Genomic DNA, 17,968 nt, shown 5'->3' on the forward strand with positions numbered 1-17,968 from the left:
AAGCTGGGTCTCCCAGCCCCCAGCCCAGCACTATACCCACAACACCACACTGCCTGTCGGTATGAAGATGGACCTTTTGTCTGAATTCCCTCCTCCCCCTATGCTCTTCAAAGGCCACCAGGCCAGCTTCGTGGTTAGAGTTAGGTCTCCACAAAGATCCCTTCCTCTGGAGAAAATGGCTGCTTTGGAGGATGGATTCTATGGCACTGCACTCCACAGAGGTCCCTCTCTCTCCCAAGTCCCACCCTCCACCCCACCCCCAAATCTCCAGGAATTTCCCAGTGTGGAGTTGGCAACCGTATTCATGGCTGAAAAGAGACCGGAAACTTTTTAGGTATCTCGGATCCAAACAGCTTTCCCGTAGCATCTTTCTGATCATTGGTGCAATATATTTGGCTCATATAGTAGAGTATAGTATGGAGTGCAGAAAACAGACCTCCCAAGAAGTACATTGCGAAAAAGGTAAACGTACATTTATTCAAGTAGATCCAGAATAAAGTCTGCGTCCAGTGGCGCTTTTAAGACCGACAAAGTTTAATTCTGGGTATAAGCTTTCGTGCGCATGCATACAAAAACTTCTACCCAGAATTAAACTTTGTTGATCTTAAAGGTGCCACTGGACTCAAACTTTGTTCTGTTGCTTCAGACCAATGTGGCTACCCCCCTGAATCTATTTTCAAGTAGATCCAGTTCACATTCAGGTTGCAGTCAAAAGAAGAGAAAGAAGCCTTTCTAAAGAGGACTTTCCCTCCCTCAAATGGCCAGCTTGTCTGGTGTAATATACCCAGTTCAGACCGCGTGGCCAGCTTGGGCTCCACACGGTCAAGCGCAAACGTCGAGCTTCGCTCAACAAGACAATGGACTATGCGGATCCTAGCTTGCGCCAATCAGTGGGCTAGGTTCGCAGCCAAGAGCCTATGGAACTCTCGGTCACTGTAAATAACCTATGTGGAAGTCAATGTTCTCTCTAAGCTGTGGAGTCTTGTGAGCAAAAATTCTCCTTTGTGAGCTACTGGCATTAAAATTGTGAGCAAGGGATTCGGCTGCTGCACAAATTAGCCTGCTCTGGAGCCATTCTTCCTGAGCTAAGACAAAAATGTGTGAGCCAGAGGCTAAAAACCTGTGAGCTAGCTCACACTAACTCAGCTTAGAGGGAACACTGGTGGAAGTGGGTGTGTGTTATGGGTGGCGGTTTCACAGAGAATATAAGCCGGCCTGCGAGCCGGCTAAAGTTGTCTTGTTCCTGATCTAATAAAGTACGCTAAGCTGAAATCACTCTCCGTCAGCGTACTTTTCATCTGGCATCATGTGTGTGGGAGTAAGAGAGCACTGTATCTACAGGAGAAACCTGCAGAGACCTGCTTCTCCATGGAAGGCCATGTAGAGGGTGTGAGAGGACAAAGCGAGATAGAGAGAGGAGGGGAGGGGTCAAAGGGCAGCTCCCAGGTTAAGACAAAGAGAGGCATCCCACTCAAGGAGATAAAACTTATGTACACTTAGAGTGATGTAGCGCCCTCCCAATGTCCAGGCATGCCGAGACGCTCACGCCAACAAAATAATCCCACGCTCTCTTGTTGTCTCCTGCGGAAGGTCCCCCCACCGAAGACAGTGTAAAGCCTGGAGCTAGGCCTCGCTTTGGCCTGCTGCAGCCACGGCACTGCCCGCCTCCAGCGGCGACATGGAGGACTCACCGCCGGATGACGGGAACTGCGCCCACAACAACGCTGGCGACTGGTGGCTGACGTGTGAAGACTCGCGGAGCCGCAGAAACTCCATCCCCCCGGCAAAGACTCCCACGGCCAAGCACATGTTGGCTTATCTCCCTCGTCCCCCCACAGACACCAGCAGATATGGGACCTTTCCCCAGAAGGTGGGTGCATTGGGCCACTGGGCCTATTTGCCTCCTGGCGGGGCCCCCCCAAACGTTTGGGGGTGGGGGATGGGAGAACAGCGGTCTCACCTGTTTGCTGTAGTGGAGAAAAACCAAGGTTTTTGTAGAAAAAGCCCAGCAGGAACTCATTAGCATAATAGGCCACACACAACAGCAGAAACGCATTAGCCTATTAAGCCACACCCCAGACACCACAGCCCATTAGCATATTAGACCACACCCCCATGTTACCACACTCACCTTTTGCTTCTTATTCTGTTTACTCTGTTTGTTGTCAAAACCCAGGGCTTTTTTTGTAGCAGGAACTTCTTTGCATGTTAGGCCACACACCCCTAATGTAGCCAATCCTAATGAGTTTCTGTTGTTGGGTGTGGCCTATTATGCTAATGAGTTCCTGCTGGGCGTGGCCAACTCAGGAGGCAGCCGGAACTCCGTTCCTGTGCGTTCCTGCCCAAAAATAGCCCTGAGCAAAACTGTCCCCGTCTGCAAGAGAAACCACGGCACTTATGCTATGGGCAGGTTGCCTTGACTTCCACGATCACCAAGAACGTACAGGGTTGCCACACAGAGCAGGGTTGCCAACCTCCAGGTCGTGGCTGGAGATCTCCTGGGACTACAACTGGTTTTTCGTTCACCTGGAGAAAATGGCCGCTTTGGAAGGTGGACTTCAATGGGGCATCATGCCATACCCTCCCCTCCTCAAACCCTGCCCTCCTGTGGCTCCGCCTCCCCCAAACTCCCGGCATTTCCCAGCTCGGAGCTGGCAACGCTAATGCAGAGGAAGGCCATGGCGGACCACCTCTGTTCATCTCTTGCCTTGAAAACCCTGTCGAGTTGCCATAGCTTGGCTGCGACTTGATGCCGGATTTCAACAAGAGACGTTCTAACGGGCCAACTTTCTGCCCCAGACAGCAGATAAGCTTATATGTCAAGTCCACACCTTTATCATAAGAACATAAGAGACGCCAATGTTGGATCAGGCCAAAGGCCCATCCTGTCCAACACTCTGTGTCACACAGTGGCCAGAAATACCAGGTGCCATCAGAAGGTCCACCCAGTGGGGCCAGGACATTAGAAGCCCTCCCACTGTTGACCCCCCCCAGCACCAAGAAACAGAGCATCACTTGAACAGAGTCCCTATCTATACCTTGTGGCTAATAGCCACTGATGGACCTCTGCTCCATATGCTTATCTAATTCCCTTTTGAAGCTGTCCATGCTTGTAGCCGCCACCACTTCCTGTGGCAGTGAATTCCATGTGTTAATCACTCTTTGATTAACTTCTTCCTTATGTTGATGTTCCTTAAATGCAATGGCACTATGCATCAAATAAATGCACTGGATTAAACACTCCTCTGAGGTACAGATGGTGGAAGCCTGCGTTCCAACCGTGCCTCCTTTCTGCCTCTGAAACCCCAATTATGCTGCCAAATGCTCTGGCTTCATTCTGGCTAAGACGAGGTCCTGGTAATTGTTTGATCCTGCCTCCCCTCTCCCACCTGAATGGTATTTACCTCACAGGTAGTCCTCCTGACCAATGCTCCCTCGAAGCTGTGCAGTCTTCTGAGCAAAAATTCCACTTTGTGAGCTCCTGGCATGAAAGTTGTGAGTGAACGATTTGGCTGCTGCATAAATTAGTCTGCCTTAGGGCCATCCTTCCTGAGCGAAGGCACAAATGTGCGAGCCGGAGACTAAAAGAACTGTGAGCAAGCTCACACTAACTCAGCTTAGAGGGAACACTGCTCCTGACCATGGAAAAATGTTTTCCTCAGAACAACCCTGGGGGTTGGACTAGATGACCCTGGAGGTCCCGTCCAACTCTATGATTCTATTGCATTGCATACATGTCATGCCAATTCAAGAAGCTAATTCGACACTCCCCATACCCGCCGGCCCACCAGACTGCAAAATCCCTGGAGCCCTGGCCTTGACCAGGTACAGATGGTGGAAGCCTGCGTTCCAACCGTGCCTCCTTTCTGCCTCTGAAACCCCAATTATGCTGCCAAATGCTCTGGCTTCATTCTGGCTAAGACGAGGTCCTGGTAATTGTCTGATCCTGCCTCCCCTCTCCCACCTGAATGGTATTTACCTCACAGGTAGTCCTCCTGACCAATGCTCCCTCTAAGCTGTGAAGTCTTGTGAGCAAAAATTCCACTTTGTGAGCTCCTGGCATGAGAGTTGTGAGTGAGCAATTTGACTGCTGCATAAATTAGTCTGCTCCGGAGCCATCCTTCCTGAGCTAAGACAAAAATGTGTGAGCCGGAGGCTAAAAAAACTGTGAGCTAGCTCACACTAACTCAGCTTAGAGCGAGTTACCATGGAAAAATGTTTTCCTCAGAACAACCCTGGGGGTTGGACTAGATGACCCTGGAGATCCCGTCCAACTCTATGATTCTATTGCATTGCATACATGTCATGCCAATTCAAGAAGCTAATTCGACACTCCCCATACCCGCCGGCCCACCAGACTGCAAAATCCCTGGAGCCCTGGCCTTGACAACAGATAGTATGCCTACAGAAATCTTTCTGCTTTCTTGAAAAAGGAGAGAGAATTATTCTTTACATGGCTTTTCAGGATTACAGCTGGGGTGATTTTCAAAAGTACAGACCAGAGAGTTCTAAACGTTGGTCTTGTATCTAACTGGCCTGTTTCGGAGCATACCTGGATCGATAACCTGCTTAACTGGAAGCCTTCCTCTTGACTGATAAATCAGTATTCCAGAGACCCTCTCCCCCACCTCTCTAGCTGCTTATCTCGGCTACCTGCTGTCAGCATGGGGTGAAAAGAACAGGCTCATTCAGCCAGAGCGTGTTATGTTTTCCTCTGAAAATAATCACCCTCCCCCTGAAAGCATTCCTCCAGGAAAGAGTCTGGGGGCAAGGTGAGCCCTTCCATTCCCCCAACCCTATAAACCATTTCTCCAAGGGATCAAACAGATGCTTAGGATCCTACAAATGGCACACCCAGAGGCTCCCCGATCGAAGACCCAATTTAGGGGACCCAATTTAGAGTGAGACCGTCACACAAAGAGAAGGAAAGTCAAGCCCACCCATCCAAAAGTGGTCCGTGAAGCCACTATTTGCCCCTAATTGGTACCTGTATTAGATCAGCACCTTCCAAGTAATACGAAGAGCACCCCAAGGGAGAACTGGCCTCCTCTCCCATTCAACCTGCTAATTTATGGATCATGACAACCCCAGATTGGAGGCTGTCATCTCCACTTACTTGGATGAAGGAACTGGGGAGATGCTCCTTAAATTTGCAGAAGACACTAAGTTGGGAGGGGTAGCAAATACAGTGGAAGGCAGAATCAGGATACAGGATGATCTTGACAGACTGGGAAACCGGGCTAAAAGTAACAAAATGAATTTTAACAGGGATAAAATGTAAACTCTGGCATTTAGGTGGGGAAAATCAAATGCATAATTATAGGACGGGGGAGATTTGTCTTGGCCGTAGTGCGTGCAAAAAGGATCTAGGGGTCTTAGTAGACCATACACTGAACATGAGTCAGCAGTGTGATGCGATAGATTTACCAGAAATACAGTGTCAAGATGGTATCAATTTACTCTGCTCTGGTTAGACCTCACCTGGCACAGTGTTTTTGAGCACCACAATTTAGGAGGGATGTTGACAAGCTGGAATGTGTCCAAAGGAAGGCAACAAACATGGTGAGAGGTCTGGAGACCAAGTCCTATGAGGAAAGGTTGAAGGAGCTGGGTCTGTTTAGCCTGGAGAGGAAACAACTGAGAGGTGATAAGATAGCCATCTTCAGGTATTTCAAGGGGTTCCAAACAGAGGATGGATAAGAGTTGTTTTCCGTTGCCCCAGAAGGTGGGACCAGAACCAACAGATTGAAATTAAATCAGAAGAGTTTTCAGCTAAACATGAGGAAGTACTTCCTGACAGAGTGGTTGCACAGTGGAACAGGCTTCCTTGGGAGGTGGTGGGCTCTCCTTCTTTGGAGGTTTTCAAACAGAAGCTAGATGGCCATCTGACAGCCATGATGAGAGGGAGGGCAGGACGGGTTGCCTCTGTGCCTAGTACTTGTAGCCCTTTCTTACACGCCCAGGGAAAGGCTGATTGTCACGTTGGGGTCTGGAAGCAATTTTCCTCAGGCCAGATTGGCCAGAGATCCTGGAGGTCTTTTGTCATCTTCTGGGCAAAGAGAAGGGATCACTGAGGGAGTGGGGGGGTATTTATGAATTTCCTGCATTGTGCAGGAGGTGGGACTAGATGACCCTTGAGGTTCCTTCCAGCATTGTTTCTTTGTTTCTGTCTCAAGACCAGTGTCCCATCTAAGCTGAGTTAGTGTGAGCTAGCTCACAGTTTTTTAGTCCCTGGCTCAGACATTTTTGTCTTCGCTCAGGAAGGATGGCTCCAGAGCAAACTAATCTATGCAGGAGCCAAATCGTTCGCTCGCAACTTAATGCCAGTAGCTCACAAAGTAGAATCTTTGCTCACAAGACTCCATAGCTTAGAGGGAGCATTGCTCAAGACTAAGGTGCTACTGGATTCGAATCTAGCATCTCAAGACTGTATCCTCCTAAAATGAGAACTGCTGTGTACATCTGAGATGGCGAGATTCAGTATTCTTGAGCGGCCCTCTTGATTGTAGCCTGAGGCCAGGCTCAGCCAGTCGCCTTGCAGATGGTCAGGATCTTCAACAGAGCTGGCACTGCCTGCCTGGGAGGGGCTTGCGGGCACGAGACCCAAGCACTTAAGTTACATGAGGTCACCGACCGACTGCCATGTTTGGTGGTGAAGCACCGAAGTAGTTCCTTGAAAGATCCTCTCAGGGGACAGACTGGCAGTGAGACAAAGAGCCAAGACCACTCCTTCTTCATTTACCCTGATTAAAATTTGGTGGGGCCACCATGGTCTGGATAAAGCTTCTTCAGCAGCAAGATCCAGGCCAAGGGCAACCAATTGGCCAGGTGTGTCAAACATAAGGCCCGTGGGCCAGAACCGGCCCGTCCTGGGCTCTTATGTGGCCTGCAAGCAACTGGTGCAAGGGAGGGAGTGGAAGACTGCTTGAGGAGGGGAGTGGTGGCTCCAATTGCAGCTTCAGCGGGGCAGAACAGCCTCCTCTGCAGCAGTCAAGCAGTGTGGGAGCGTCTGCCCAGCGCTGCACCACTGGCTCTCCAGTCTGCCCATGTGGGTTTTCCTTTGCACCCCCCCCCCAGCCCATGGAGTCTTGCAGTGAGAATACACCAACTTGGAGAGCCAGTTTGATGTAGTGGTTAAGTGCATGGACTCTAATCTGGGAGAACCGGGTTTGATTCCCCACTCCTCCACTTGCACCTGGCTGGATGACCTTGGGCAAGCCGTAGTTCTGACAAGAGTTGTCCTTGAAAAAGAGCAGTTTCTGTCAAGAGCTCTCTCAGCCCCACATACCTCACAGGGTGTCTGTTGTGGGGAGGGGAAGGGAAGGAGTTTGCAAGCTGCTCTGAGACTCCTTTGGGGAGTGAAGGGCGGGGTATAAATCCAATCTCTTCTTCAGTCACAAGTTCTCTCACAGCTGTTCTCTTAAGAGCAGTTTCTGTCAGAGCTCTCTCAGCCCCACCTACCTCACGGGGTGTCCGTTGTGGGGAGGGGAAGGGAAAGGAGTTTGTAAGCCGCTCTGAGACACCTTTGGGTAGTGAAGGGCGGGGTATAAATCCAATCTCCTCCTCCTCCACCACCATCTACAGTCCTTTACATAAGAACATAAGAGACGTCAATGTTGGATCAGGCCAAAGGCCCATCCAGTCCAACACTCTGTGTCACACAGTGGCCAAAAATACCAGGGGCCATCAGGAGGTCCAGCAGTGGGGCCGGGACACTAGAAGCCCTCCCACTGCTGCCCACCCCCCCAAGCACCAAGCTTATATCTCCCATACCTAGCATTACATTTTATGGCAAACATGGCCTGCCCTGACAAAGTGACATTTTTGTCAGATATGGCCCTTGTAACAAATGAGTTTGGTAAAGGGTAAAGGTTTCTCTTGCTCGAAAGTCAGTCAAATATGGCTCTAAGGGGTGGTGCTCATCTCTGTTTCCAAGCTGAAGAGCCAGCGCAGTCTGAAGACTTCTCCATGGTCATGTGGCCGGCATGACTAAACGCCGAGGCGCACGGAATGCTGTTACCTTTCCACCGAAGCGGTACCCATTTATCTACTTGCAATTTCTTGCTTTCGAACTGCTAGGTTGGCAGGAGCTGGGTCCAGAGATGGGAGCTCACTCCGTCATGCGGCACTCGGGTCTCAAACTGCCGACCTACAGACCTTCTGGTCTGCAGCTCAGCGTCTTAACCTCTGAGCCACTGCGCCCCCAAAATGAGTTTGGCACTTCTGCAATTGGCAGTCCCTGCTCATCACACTCACAAGGAATTTCAGTCTGCTTGGACGACACGGGCTTGTCGACAGTTCTGGGATTCTGACCTTGAGCTAGAGAGACTGGAACCTCTAACAGAAATGACCATGATTTTCCACGGACGACACGGGCTTGTCGACAGTTCTGGAAGTCTGACCTTGAGCTAGAAAGACTGGAACCTCTAACAACAGAAATGACCATGATTTTCCCCAGGCAGGTGACTCAGCCGTTTAATGGGGAACAAGGGGCAGGGGTGTTGCAAGCATGCTGACATGTTCGTTTTCTCTTGCAGCCTGAAATGGTGGCCATTCCTATGGGCCTCCTAGAGGACAGCCACCCGCAAATGGAAGCCACGACCACAAAGAAAAGTGCCCTGACCTGCAACTACGTTTCCGTGTCCTGCAGCTCACACATACCCAACAACCGGTCAGTCCTTCTCCAGAGGGCACAAAGCACAGTGGAGCCAACCACTTACGGGACAGTCGTGCCAACCAAACACCGCCCCAGCGTCTCCATCAATACGGACGAGTTGCCTAAATACCACCGGACCTCCAAAACTGAGCCATCGCCATCTACGCTCTGGCGGGACTTCAACACCCAGTTTTATCCACAGCACGCTCTCAGCGCACCGAACATCATCAGCTCTTCGCGGAGCAAAACCCCGACCCGCAGTGTCGTCTCTGTACCCAACTCGGACAAAGGGCAGAGTCGGCGCTGCAAACTCATGGATGATGACCGGCAATTTAGTTTGGGCAACAAGCAGCAGCGGCAGCGCTACGTCACCAAAGTGGGCAAGTGCCAGGTGAACTTGGGCAACATTCAGGAAAAGAAGAGGTTCCTGTCGGACATCTTCACCACCATTGTGGATCTCAAGTATCGCTGGTTCCTCTTTGTCTTCAGCATGTGCTACATCACCACCTGGGTGCTCTTTGGCATTATCTATTTCGTGGACGCCTGGATAAGGGACGACGTCAACCACATAGGGGACACCGAGTGGAAGGCTTGCATCGAGAACATCGATAGCTTCATCTCTGCCTTACTGTTCTCCGTGGAGAGTCAACGGACTATTGGCTACGGCTCTCGGATCGTGACGGCCAACTGCACGGAGGGGGTCATCTTGCTCATGGCCCAGTCCATCATCGGCTCCATGATCGACGCCCTCATGGTGGGGTGCATGTTTGTGAAGATCTCCAGACCCAAGAAGCGTGCCCAGACCTTGATATTCAGCAAGAAATGCGTCATCTCCCACCGGGACGAGAAGCTCTGCCTGATGTTCCGCATTGGTGACCTGCGGGACAGTCACATGGTGGACGCCAAAATCAGAGCCAAGCTGATTAAGTCCAGGCAGACGAAGGAAGGGGAATTCATCCCGCTGGAGCAGTCGGAGCTGAACCTGGGCTACGACACGGGAGAGGACCGCCTCTTCCTCGTGGAGCCACAGATCATTTGCCACATCATCAATGACCTCAGCCCCTTCTGGGAGATGTCCGCGGAAGCACTGAAGAGGGAGCAGTTCGAAATCATCGTCATTCTGGAAGGCATCGTGGAAGCTACAGGTGAGCGCCCTGTCCGTCGCCGGGGGAGGGCTGGAGCAACCCTTTGTCAGGGTTCAAAGACCAGTCTGGGTAGCATTTTCCTGTTATTGTATAACCTCTTTATTTCATGCTAATCAATACATGGGACTACATAATACATAACTTATCATACAGTATCTGAGTGATAAGATTTTACAATCTAAACAAGGTTCAGTATCTCTTTTTCACACTTGATCTTAGCCAAAAAGCCAAGAAGTGATAAGTTCAATATCTCTTTTTTGACTTATCTTTTAGTCCATTTCTATTCCAAAAATGAATGGAGACCAGACTTGCACAAACCTATCTTTTGTGTATCTGTCTCTATCCCACAACCTTCTACACGTGGATATTTACCCTCTTAACATAGTGTACCATACTTTCCCTGGCCATTTCTCAATATCTGGTGCTTTTTCCTCTCTCCATGCCGCAGCTACTAGCATTCTGGATCTGGTGAATAAATTTGCTATCAACCACATCTTGTTAACTGAGATCCCTCTGGGCATAAGGTTCAGAAGATCTACTTATTTATTCAGTATGATTTTATCCTGCCCTTCTTCAAGGGAGAAGAAGAAGAGATTCCATTTATACCCCACCCTTCACTACCTGAAGGAGTCTCAGACTGGCTTACAAACTCCTTTCCCTTCCCCTCCCACAACAGACACCCTGTGAGGTAGGTGGGGCTGAGAGAGCTCTTGACAGAAACGGCTCTTTTTCAAGGACAGCTGTGCCAGACGTACGGGTTGCCCAAGGTCATTCAGCAGCTGGAGGAGTGGGGAATCAAACCCGGTTCTCCCAGACAATGTTCCCTCTAAGCTGTGGAGTCTTGTGCGCAAGAATTCTTCTTTGTGAGCTACTGGCATTAAAGTTGTGAGCGAGCCATTTCGCTGCTGCATCAATTACTTTGCTTTGGAGCCCTCCTTCCTGAGCCAAGATGAAAATGTGTGAGCCGGAGGCTAAGAAACTGTGAGCTAGCTCACACTAACTCAGCTTAGAGGGAACACTGCAGTCCCAGATTAGAGTCCGCGCACTTAACCACTACACCAACCTGGCTCCAAACTTTCTACACATGGATATTTCCCCCATTAACATACTGTACCGTACTTTCCCTAGCCATTTCTCAATATCAGGAGGGCCCACAAGATTCTTCTCTCTTCCATTTTATCCTCATAAGAACCCTGTGAGGAAGGCTAGGCTGAAGGAGTGATGATCAGCCCAAGGTTAGCCAGTGAGTTTCCATGGAACACTGCGGATTCAAACCTGGATGTCCCAGATCTTAGTCAGAAACTTTAACAGCTACAGCACGTGGGTTTTCCTCCGCACTGCCACCCTCTCCCCATCACACTCAGAAGTGACTTTTTCGCATGAATGGTCTTAGAGAAACTAGATTTTAACTCTGGGGCCCAAATCCAGTTGCTGCCACCATATATTCGGGGGGTTGTGGGTCTTGGTGATTTGGGTACAGCCAACAGGTCTGTGCAGACTTTTATTTATTTATTTATTTATTTATTTGATTTATATCCCGCCCTCCCAAAGGCTCAGGGCAGCTCACATGCGGCGAAGCCGAGTGCAAAATACAATACAGTATATAATAAATAAAACATTTAAAATCACAATAAAACCTTCCAATAATACGGTGCTATACCTATATATGGAGCTGCGGTGGCTCAAGTGGTTAAGACGCTGAACTGCAGGCTGTGGAAGGTCAGTAGTTCAGCAGTTTGAGACCCGAGTGTGCCACGTGACAGAGTGAGCTCCCATCTCTAGTTCCAGCTCCTGCCAACCTAGCAGTTCGAAAGCAAGAAATTGCAAGTAGATAAATAGGTACCACTTCGGTGGGAAGGTAACAGCGTTCCGTGCGCCTTGGTGTTTAGTCATGCCGGCCACATGACCACGGAAACGTCTTCGGACAGCACTGGCTCTTTGGCTGGGAAACGGAGATGAGCACCGCAACCCTAGAGTCGGATTCGACTGGCTTTCGAGCAAGGGGACCTTTACCTTTATACCTATATTAGTCATCCAAGATGGGGACAACCCCCTCCCCCCCAGGTTTGGTGGCCAGCTGTCTCAGTAGCATGGTCTCCCACTACACTGTCTCAAACGTCTGCCAGGGTCCGCTTGCCCCCGTTCTTATAGGGCAGCCGATGACTTGCCACCTTTTCCTCCTGATCAGGCTCCTGTGGATGTCGTGCATTTCAAGTGCTACCAGAAGGCTTTTATTCTTTTTACCAGATTAAAGAGGACTTGTGTAAGAGAAAGATAATATATTTGCTATGGGAGAACATAATACAAAGTCCTTCCCTGGCAAAATCTAGCCGACAGCCAGGTACTCTGTGTCTGTGTGTGTGTTCACATGGGAAAAAATGACCCACAACCCCAAGAGGAAGATGGGAATATTTATTGCAAATGCTCCGGGACCAGACCAAATCCTAAAGAGCTGGAATTCCAGGAGGTTTGGTGCCATCTGGTGGTCCTTGATCAAGACCTTCTTTCAGTCTGAAATTGTTGGAAGAGGGGAAAGTTAATCCGGTTGGAGAGCAGCTTGAATAACTTGATTAATTCACTGCAAGTGGTATGGGCAACTTAAGAGACGCTAAACATTTTTTTTTTTGAAGTCCAGAGCCTACACCACAGATACAGTTTCCAGGGTGGTCCACAATATTCCACAGACAAGCAGCTTCCATATCCTTAGAATGCAGGTTCCACGTGCCAGGTCTTTGCCGGTTCCCCGGCTGAAGATGGGGCTGGGCTCTGCTGGGCCTCTGTGGTTGGGATGAGGGGGGGTAGGGGGTGGAGCGCCACAACAAACGAGTAGGGCATCATGAAATCTTCCACCTCTAAAGGCCCTTGCTGATTTATCCAGTCACGGAGAATGCTGTGCCACTCAGAGTTAACTGGGCATAGTACTGTGAGTTCTTTTATTTAAAAGCTGGTCTCAGCTGGGAGGGTGGGGTATAAATTCAATATATAAATAAATAAATGATTTTCACCCTGCTCTTCCAAAGAGCTGCCACTGGTTTCGGAGCACAAGTTACGAGGACAGCCAGTTGCCGTTTTACTAGAACAAGTGCCACATCAGGCGTATTCCCAAGTAGTAGCAGACAAGAGGTTGAAAGAAAGACACATACAAATCCAAACGGCTCTGGATAGGTCTCTTCCTGGTTCTGCAAGGAGCTCTTGCATTGGACAGAACTTCCTTGAAGGACATTAGACACATTCAGTCAATCCAATTTTAGAGTACCTCTTGTTTATAATCCCAAACTGGCTTATTTTACAAGGATCCCAAGGGAGGAGAACATAAGAACATGAGAGAAGCCGATGCTGGATCAGTCCAATGGCCCCTCCAGTCCAACACTCTGTCACACAGTGACCAAAAAGAACAGGTGCCATCAGGAGGTCCAGCAGTGGGGCCAGGACACTAGCTGGTTTTCACCACCCTGAACTCTGGGACCTGCAGTTCTACAAGAAGGCAAGAGAATCTTGAAGCAGAGAGTTCTCAATCTCAAGAGGGGGCTTAACACCATTGAGAAGCAGTCTGTAATGATTTCTTGTTTTGGTGTGTGTGTTTCTTTAAATGTTTAATTTGACTGCAGTAATGTAAGGAGTGTGATAAGTGTTATGTGATTGGCTGATGACTGAGAGTGTGGGAGGAGGGGTGTCTCTGAGGGGATTCTGTGTTCTTGAAGAGACGAGTGTGGAGAGTTTTTGTGAGAGTCTGTGTGACAGAGGAAGCAGTTGGCGTTCAGCCTGTGTGGCTATATGAGAGAATTTAGCTTGTGAGCAAGAGAGTTTAGCTTGTGAGCAAGAGAGTTTAGCCTGTGTGGTTATATATGAGAGGGAGTTCAGCCTGTGTGGCTATATATGAGACAGAGATAAGCCTGTGTGGCTATATGAGCAAGAGAGTTCAGCCTGTGTGGCTGTATATATATGAGAGAGAGAGATAAGCCTGTCAGAGTTGAGTTTTGGTGTCTGAGAGACTGTGTGTGACACCAAGTCTTGTCAGTTATATATGAGAGAGAGTTCAGCCTGTATGGCTATATATGAGAGAGAGATAAGCCTGTGTGGCTATATGAGCAAGAGAGTTCAGCCTGTGTGGCTGTATATATATGAGAGAGATAAGCCTGTCAGAGTTGAGTTTTGGTGTCTGAGAGACTGTGTGTGACACCAAGTCTTGTCAGTTATATTTTCTTTCTTCAACAACAGTTCAAAAATAGAAGCCTATTTTGTTCTTTTATAAATAAATCATTTTTTGTTTAAACTTATCCCAGCAATCAGAGCAGTCCTTCCTCAGGGCCACATAGTCCTCTGAAGTGCCCAGACACTGGGTCATTCTACCAAAATAGAGAGATTTGGAATTTTTAATTCCTGGTGGCAGCAGAAATCTACTAAGTTCATGTACATACAGTGTGTTTTAAAGGAGAAACAGTCTCCCCAGTAAGCAGGACGTCACACAGTCTCTTTGAGATTCATTCCCGAGGCACGGAGCCAGGATTTTTCTAACTGGGGTACCGCAAAGCCTGGGAAACCTCTTGACTCCTATTGTCCTTGATGGCTAATGTGGCCCTTCCTTGTTTTGATCCCACAAAGCTGATATACCAACAAAGCAGCTTGTTTTTTTTACAGTCTCCTACGTCACTTAAACTCTGTTCAAACACAGAGAGGAACCTCGTGGCACCTCTAGAATTTTGACTATGGAAAGTTTATTCAGAGGGTGAATCAGAGGTTTCAATAAGTTGAAAGAGGATCTGTGGTGTAGTGGTGAGGGGGTGCTGAGCTTCATCTGGGGGCCTGTGTCTGAATCAGGAAGGCTGACCTTGGGCCAGGCACCCACACTTGGCCTAGTCCACCTTGCAGGGCTGCTGTGAGGGAAAACATGGGATGACCTATCCGTGTACCAGCACTTTGGGCTCCTGTCCTGGGTGGGATACGAATACATGGATTGAATAATGCACGGTGAGGCTGGTGCATTTGACATCTGCGGTGGCTCAAGTGGTTAAGACGCTGAACTGCAGGCTGTGGAAAGTCAGTAGTTCAGCAGTTTGAGACCCGAGTGTGCCACATGACGGAGTGAGCTCCCATCTCTAGTTCCGGCTCCTGCCAGCCTAGCAGTTTGAAAGCAAGAAATTGCAAGCAGATAAATAGGTACCACTTCGGTGGGAAGGGAACAGCATTCCGTGCGCCTTGGTGTTTAGTCATGCCGGCCACATGAAATGTCTTCGGGCAGCGCTGGCTCTTTGGCTTTGAAACGGAGATGAGCACCGCAACCCTAGAGTCGGATTCGACTGGCTTTCGAGCAAGGGAACCTTTATTTTTCTTTCTTTGGAAAGTCAACACTGTCAGTATAATCAGGTGGCAGGGAGCAAGGTGACTCCAAAGTAAACTTCAAACACAAAAGCCATGCAGCATCTGTTATTGTGCACGTAAAGTGCTGTCAAGGTGAGGGGTCTGGAGACCGAGCCCTATGAGGAAAGGTTAAAGGAGCTGGGTATCTTTAGCCTGGAGAGGAGATGACTGAGAGGGGATACGATAACCATCTTCAAGTACTTGAAGGGCTGCCAAATAGAGGATGGTGTAGAGTTGTTTTCTCTTGCCCCAGAAGGTCGGACCAGAACATACAGGTTGGAATTAAATCAAAAGGGCTTCTGGCTAAACATCAGGAAGAACTTCCTGACAGTTAGAGTGGTTCCACAGTGGAACAGGCTTCCTCGGGAGGTGGTGGTGGGCTCTCCTTCTCTGGAGGTTTTCAAACAGAGGCTAGATGGCCATCTGTCAGCAATGCGGATTCTATGAACTTAGGCAGACCATGAGAGGGAGGGCAGGAAGGGTTGCCTCAGTGCTTGGTTTTCATGGCCCTTTCTTACACGCCCAGGGAAATGCTGGTTGCCACTTTGGGGTCAGGAAGCAATTTTTCTCCAGGCCAGTTTGGCTGGAGATCCTGGAGGTTTTATGCCATCTTCTGGGCCTAGAACAGGGGTGTGGGGGGAGGTATTTGTGAATGTCCTGCATTGTGCAGGGGGTTGGACTAGATGACCCTGGAGGTCCCTTCCAACTCTATGATTCTAAGTCACAGCTGACTTAAGGTAGCCCTCTCAAGTGGTTTTTAAGGCAAGAGATGTTTAGAGGTGGTTGGCCATTGCCTGTCCCCGTGTAGCAACCCTGGACTTCCTTGGCGGTCTCCCGTGCAAGTATTAAGCAGGGCTGATCCTGCTTGCCTTCAGAGATCCCATGAGATATAGGACTAGCCTGGGCCACCCAGGTCAGAGCCTCTTTTATTAGGACTAGCTTAAATACCACAAAAGTATATAAACCTCAGTCGTCCATCGAACGTCTCCGAGACGTGTAACTTTGGCAGGTGATGTCCACAGTATGAGAAATGTGAAAGAAGAAATGTGAACAGCCCACAATAGTTGACAAGGGGGGCGTGTGTTTCCAAAACCCGCCCAAGCGCCTCCTGAAGTCAACACTGAATGCTAGGAGAATTCTGGAGAGCCAGTTTGGTGTAGTGGTTAAGTGCGCAGACTCTAATCTGGGAGAGCCGGGTTTGATTCCCCACTCCTCCACTTGCACCTGGCTGGATGACCTTGGGCAAGCCATAGTTCTGGTAAGAGCTGTCCTTGAAAAAGAGCAGTTTCTGTCAAGAGGTCTCTCAGCCCCACCTACCTCACAGGGTGTCTGTTGTGGGGAGGGGAAGGGAAAGGAGTTTGTAAGCCGCTCTGAGACTCCTTTGGGTAGTGAAGGGCGGGGTATAAATCCAATCTCTTCTTCTTCTTCTCTCAGAGCTGTTCTCTCAAGGGCAGTCCTCAAAAGAGCTCTCTCAGCCCCACCTACCTCCCAGGGTGTCTGTTGTGGGGAGGGGAGGGGAGGGGAAAGGAGTTTGGAAGCCCCTCTGAGACTCCCTTGGGTAGTGAAGGGAGGGGTATAAATCCAATGTTTTCTTCTTCTTCTTAGTGGATTTAAGCCTGTATGATGTCTGTCCAGTGTTCTGTGAGCCCCCCCCTAACATTCTTTTCTTGCAGGGATGACGTGTCAAGCCCGGACGTCGTACACCGAAGACGAGATCCTCTGGGGCCACCGCTTCGAGCCCTGCATGTCCCTGGAGAAAGGAGCCTTCCGGGTTGACTACTCTCGATTTGAGAAGACCTTTGAAGTCCAGACACCGGCGGCCAGCGCACGAGAAATGCACGAGATGAAGGCAATGGAGACGCAGGACCAATCGACGCTCAGCTTGTACTGGGACCATCTGGTGCAGCCTTGCCTTTCGGCGGAGCTCAACCATGAAACCCGGCACGGGGACGGCCCCGGCGAGGAGGGCCTCTCCAAACTCTACTTCCCCAACATCACGGAGGAAGAGAGGAGCAGCGAATTCCAGAACCAGGAGGCCAATGTTTAAGCAACCTCCGGCAAACACGGCAGGTTTCTGCCCAACTCAACGGTGATAAGGAAGAGCCAGATAAGTGTGAGGTGGCCGAAAAGGTGCACGTCTTCTTAAAGCATCCTATTTCCTCAGGCAGCAGGCGTATTAAGCTCCCTGTTGGCGCTGCACGGGAAGGTAAGGTGGCCAATGAGTTATCTTGCTCACGTGGGACTTAGGAAAGTCTCCTGTCCTACCACGGAAGGCTCTGGGTGATCCTTCACGTGTCACCTCTTTCCTGCCGAGTTCCGTTCTGAACCCAAGCCAGCCGCCCCTCTCGTGCTGTGGCAGAGCTCTCTCCGGAGGACGGAATCCCCGTCAGAAGGCAGGAAGCGCGTTCCCAAACTGATGACTGACAAACACCTGGGTTTCTGAGGACAGGACTTGGAGATGGCATTCGTCATGTCTGTCACCCTCTTCCAAAACCGTTGTCTGGTTTTCCAAACGTAAACCAGGCCTGGGAGCTGGTGGACTGATCTGAAAATTCTTGCTTCTGAGAGGAGCTGGTGGAAGACAAATAGGGGGGCCCACGCCAGCTTTCTGGAGCCCACCGAGTCCTCTGGCGGTGTCCCTGTTTCTATGCCATGTACTGTAGGTGCCTGGAGCCCCGGTGCCCCCTGCGCCATCACAGCTTCAGGCACGAAATGTGAAAGTGTCTCGTCTTACTACAGTGCCATACAGATCTCTGGGTGGATGATGCTCCCTGACCCCCCCCCCCCCCCAATATACCCGACACCCCCT

At 49.8% G+C, this 17,968-nt stretch overlaps 1 protein-coding gene across 1 annotated transcript; it reads left to right on the forward strand.

Annotated features, from left to right (window-relative positions):
• Window positions 1-1,678: 1,678 nt before the first annotated feature.
• On the forward strand, window positions 1,679-17,206 carry LOC107119749 (G protein-activated inward rectifier potassium channel 4-like). The gene is made up of 3 exons (XM_015422331.1): window positions 1,679-1,870; window positions 8,538-9,801; window positions 16,833-17,206. The coding sequence occupies exons 1-3, from the start codon at window positions 1,679-1,681 to the stop codon at window positions 17,204-17,206; spliced, it is 1,830 nt and encodes a 609-aa protein (XP_015277817.1).
• Window positions 17,207-17,968: the final 762 nt, after the last annotated feature.

Source organism: Gekko japonicus, unplaced genomic scaffold (genome assembly GCF_001447785.1).
Source record: "Gekko japonicus isolate JY-2015 unplaced genomic scaffold, Gekko_japonicus_V1.1 scaffold805, whole genome shotgun sequence".
Classification (NCBI taxonomy): Eukaryota; Metazoa; Chordata; class Lepidosauria; order Squamata; family Gekkonidae; genus Gekko; species Gekko japonicus.

What these genes read in the sequence shown, in the direction of transcription:
- LOC107119749 (XM_015422331.1), top strand. Translation starts at nt 1,679, where the DNA reads ATGGAGGACTCACCGCCGGATGACGGGAACTGCGCCCACAACAACGCT. An exon ending in ATGGGACCTTTCCCCAGAAG is followed by an intron (nt 1,871 to 8,537) that starts GTGGGTGCATTG and finishes TTTCTCTTGCAG; the next exon opens with CCTGAAATGGTGGCCATTCC. An exon ending in AGGCATCGTGGAAGCTACAG is followed by an intron (nt 9,802 to 16,832) that starts GTGAGCGCCCTG and finishes CTTTTCTTGCAG; the next exon opens with GGATGACGTGTCAAGCCCGG.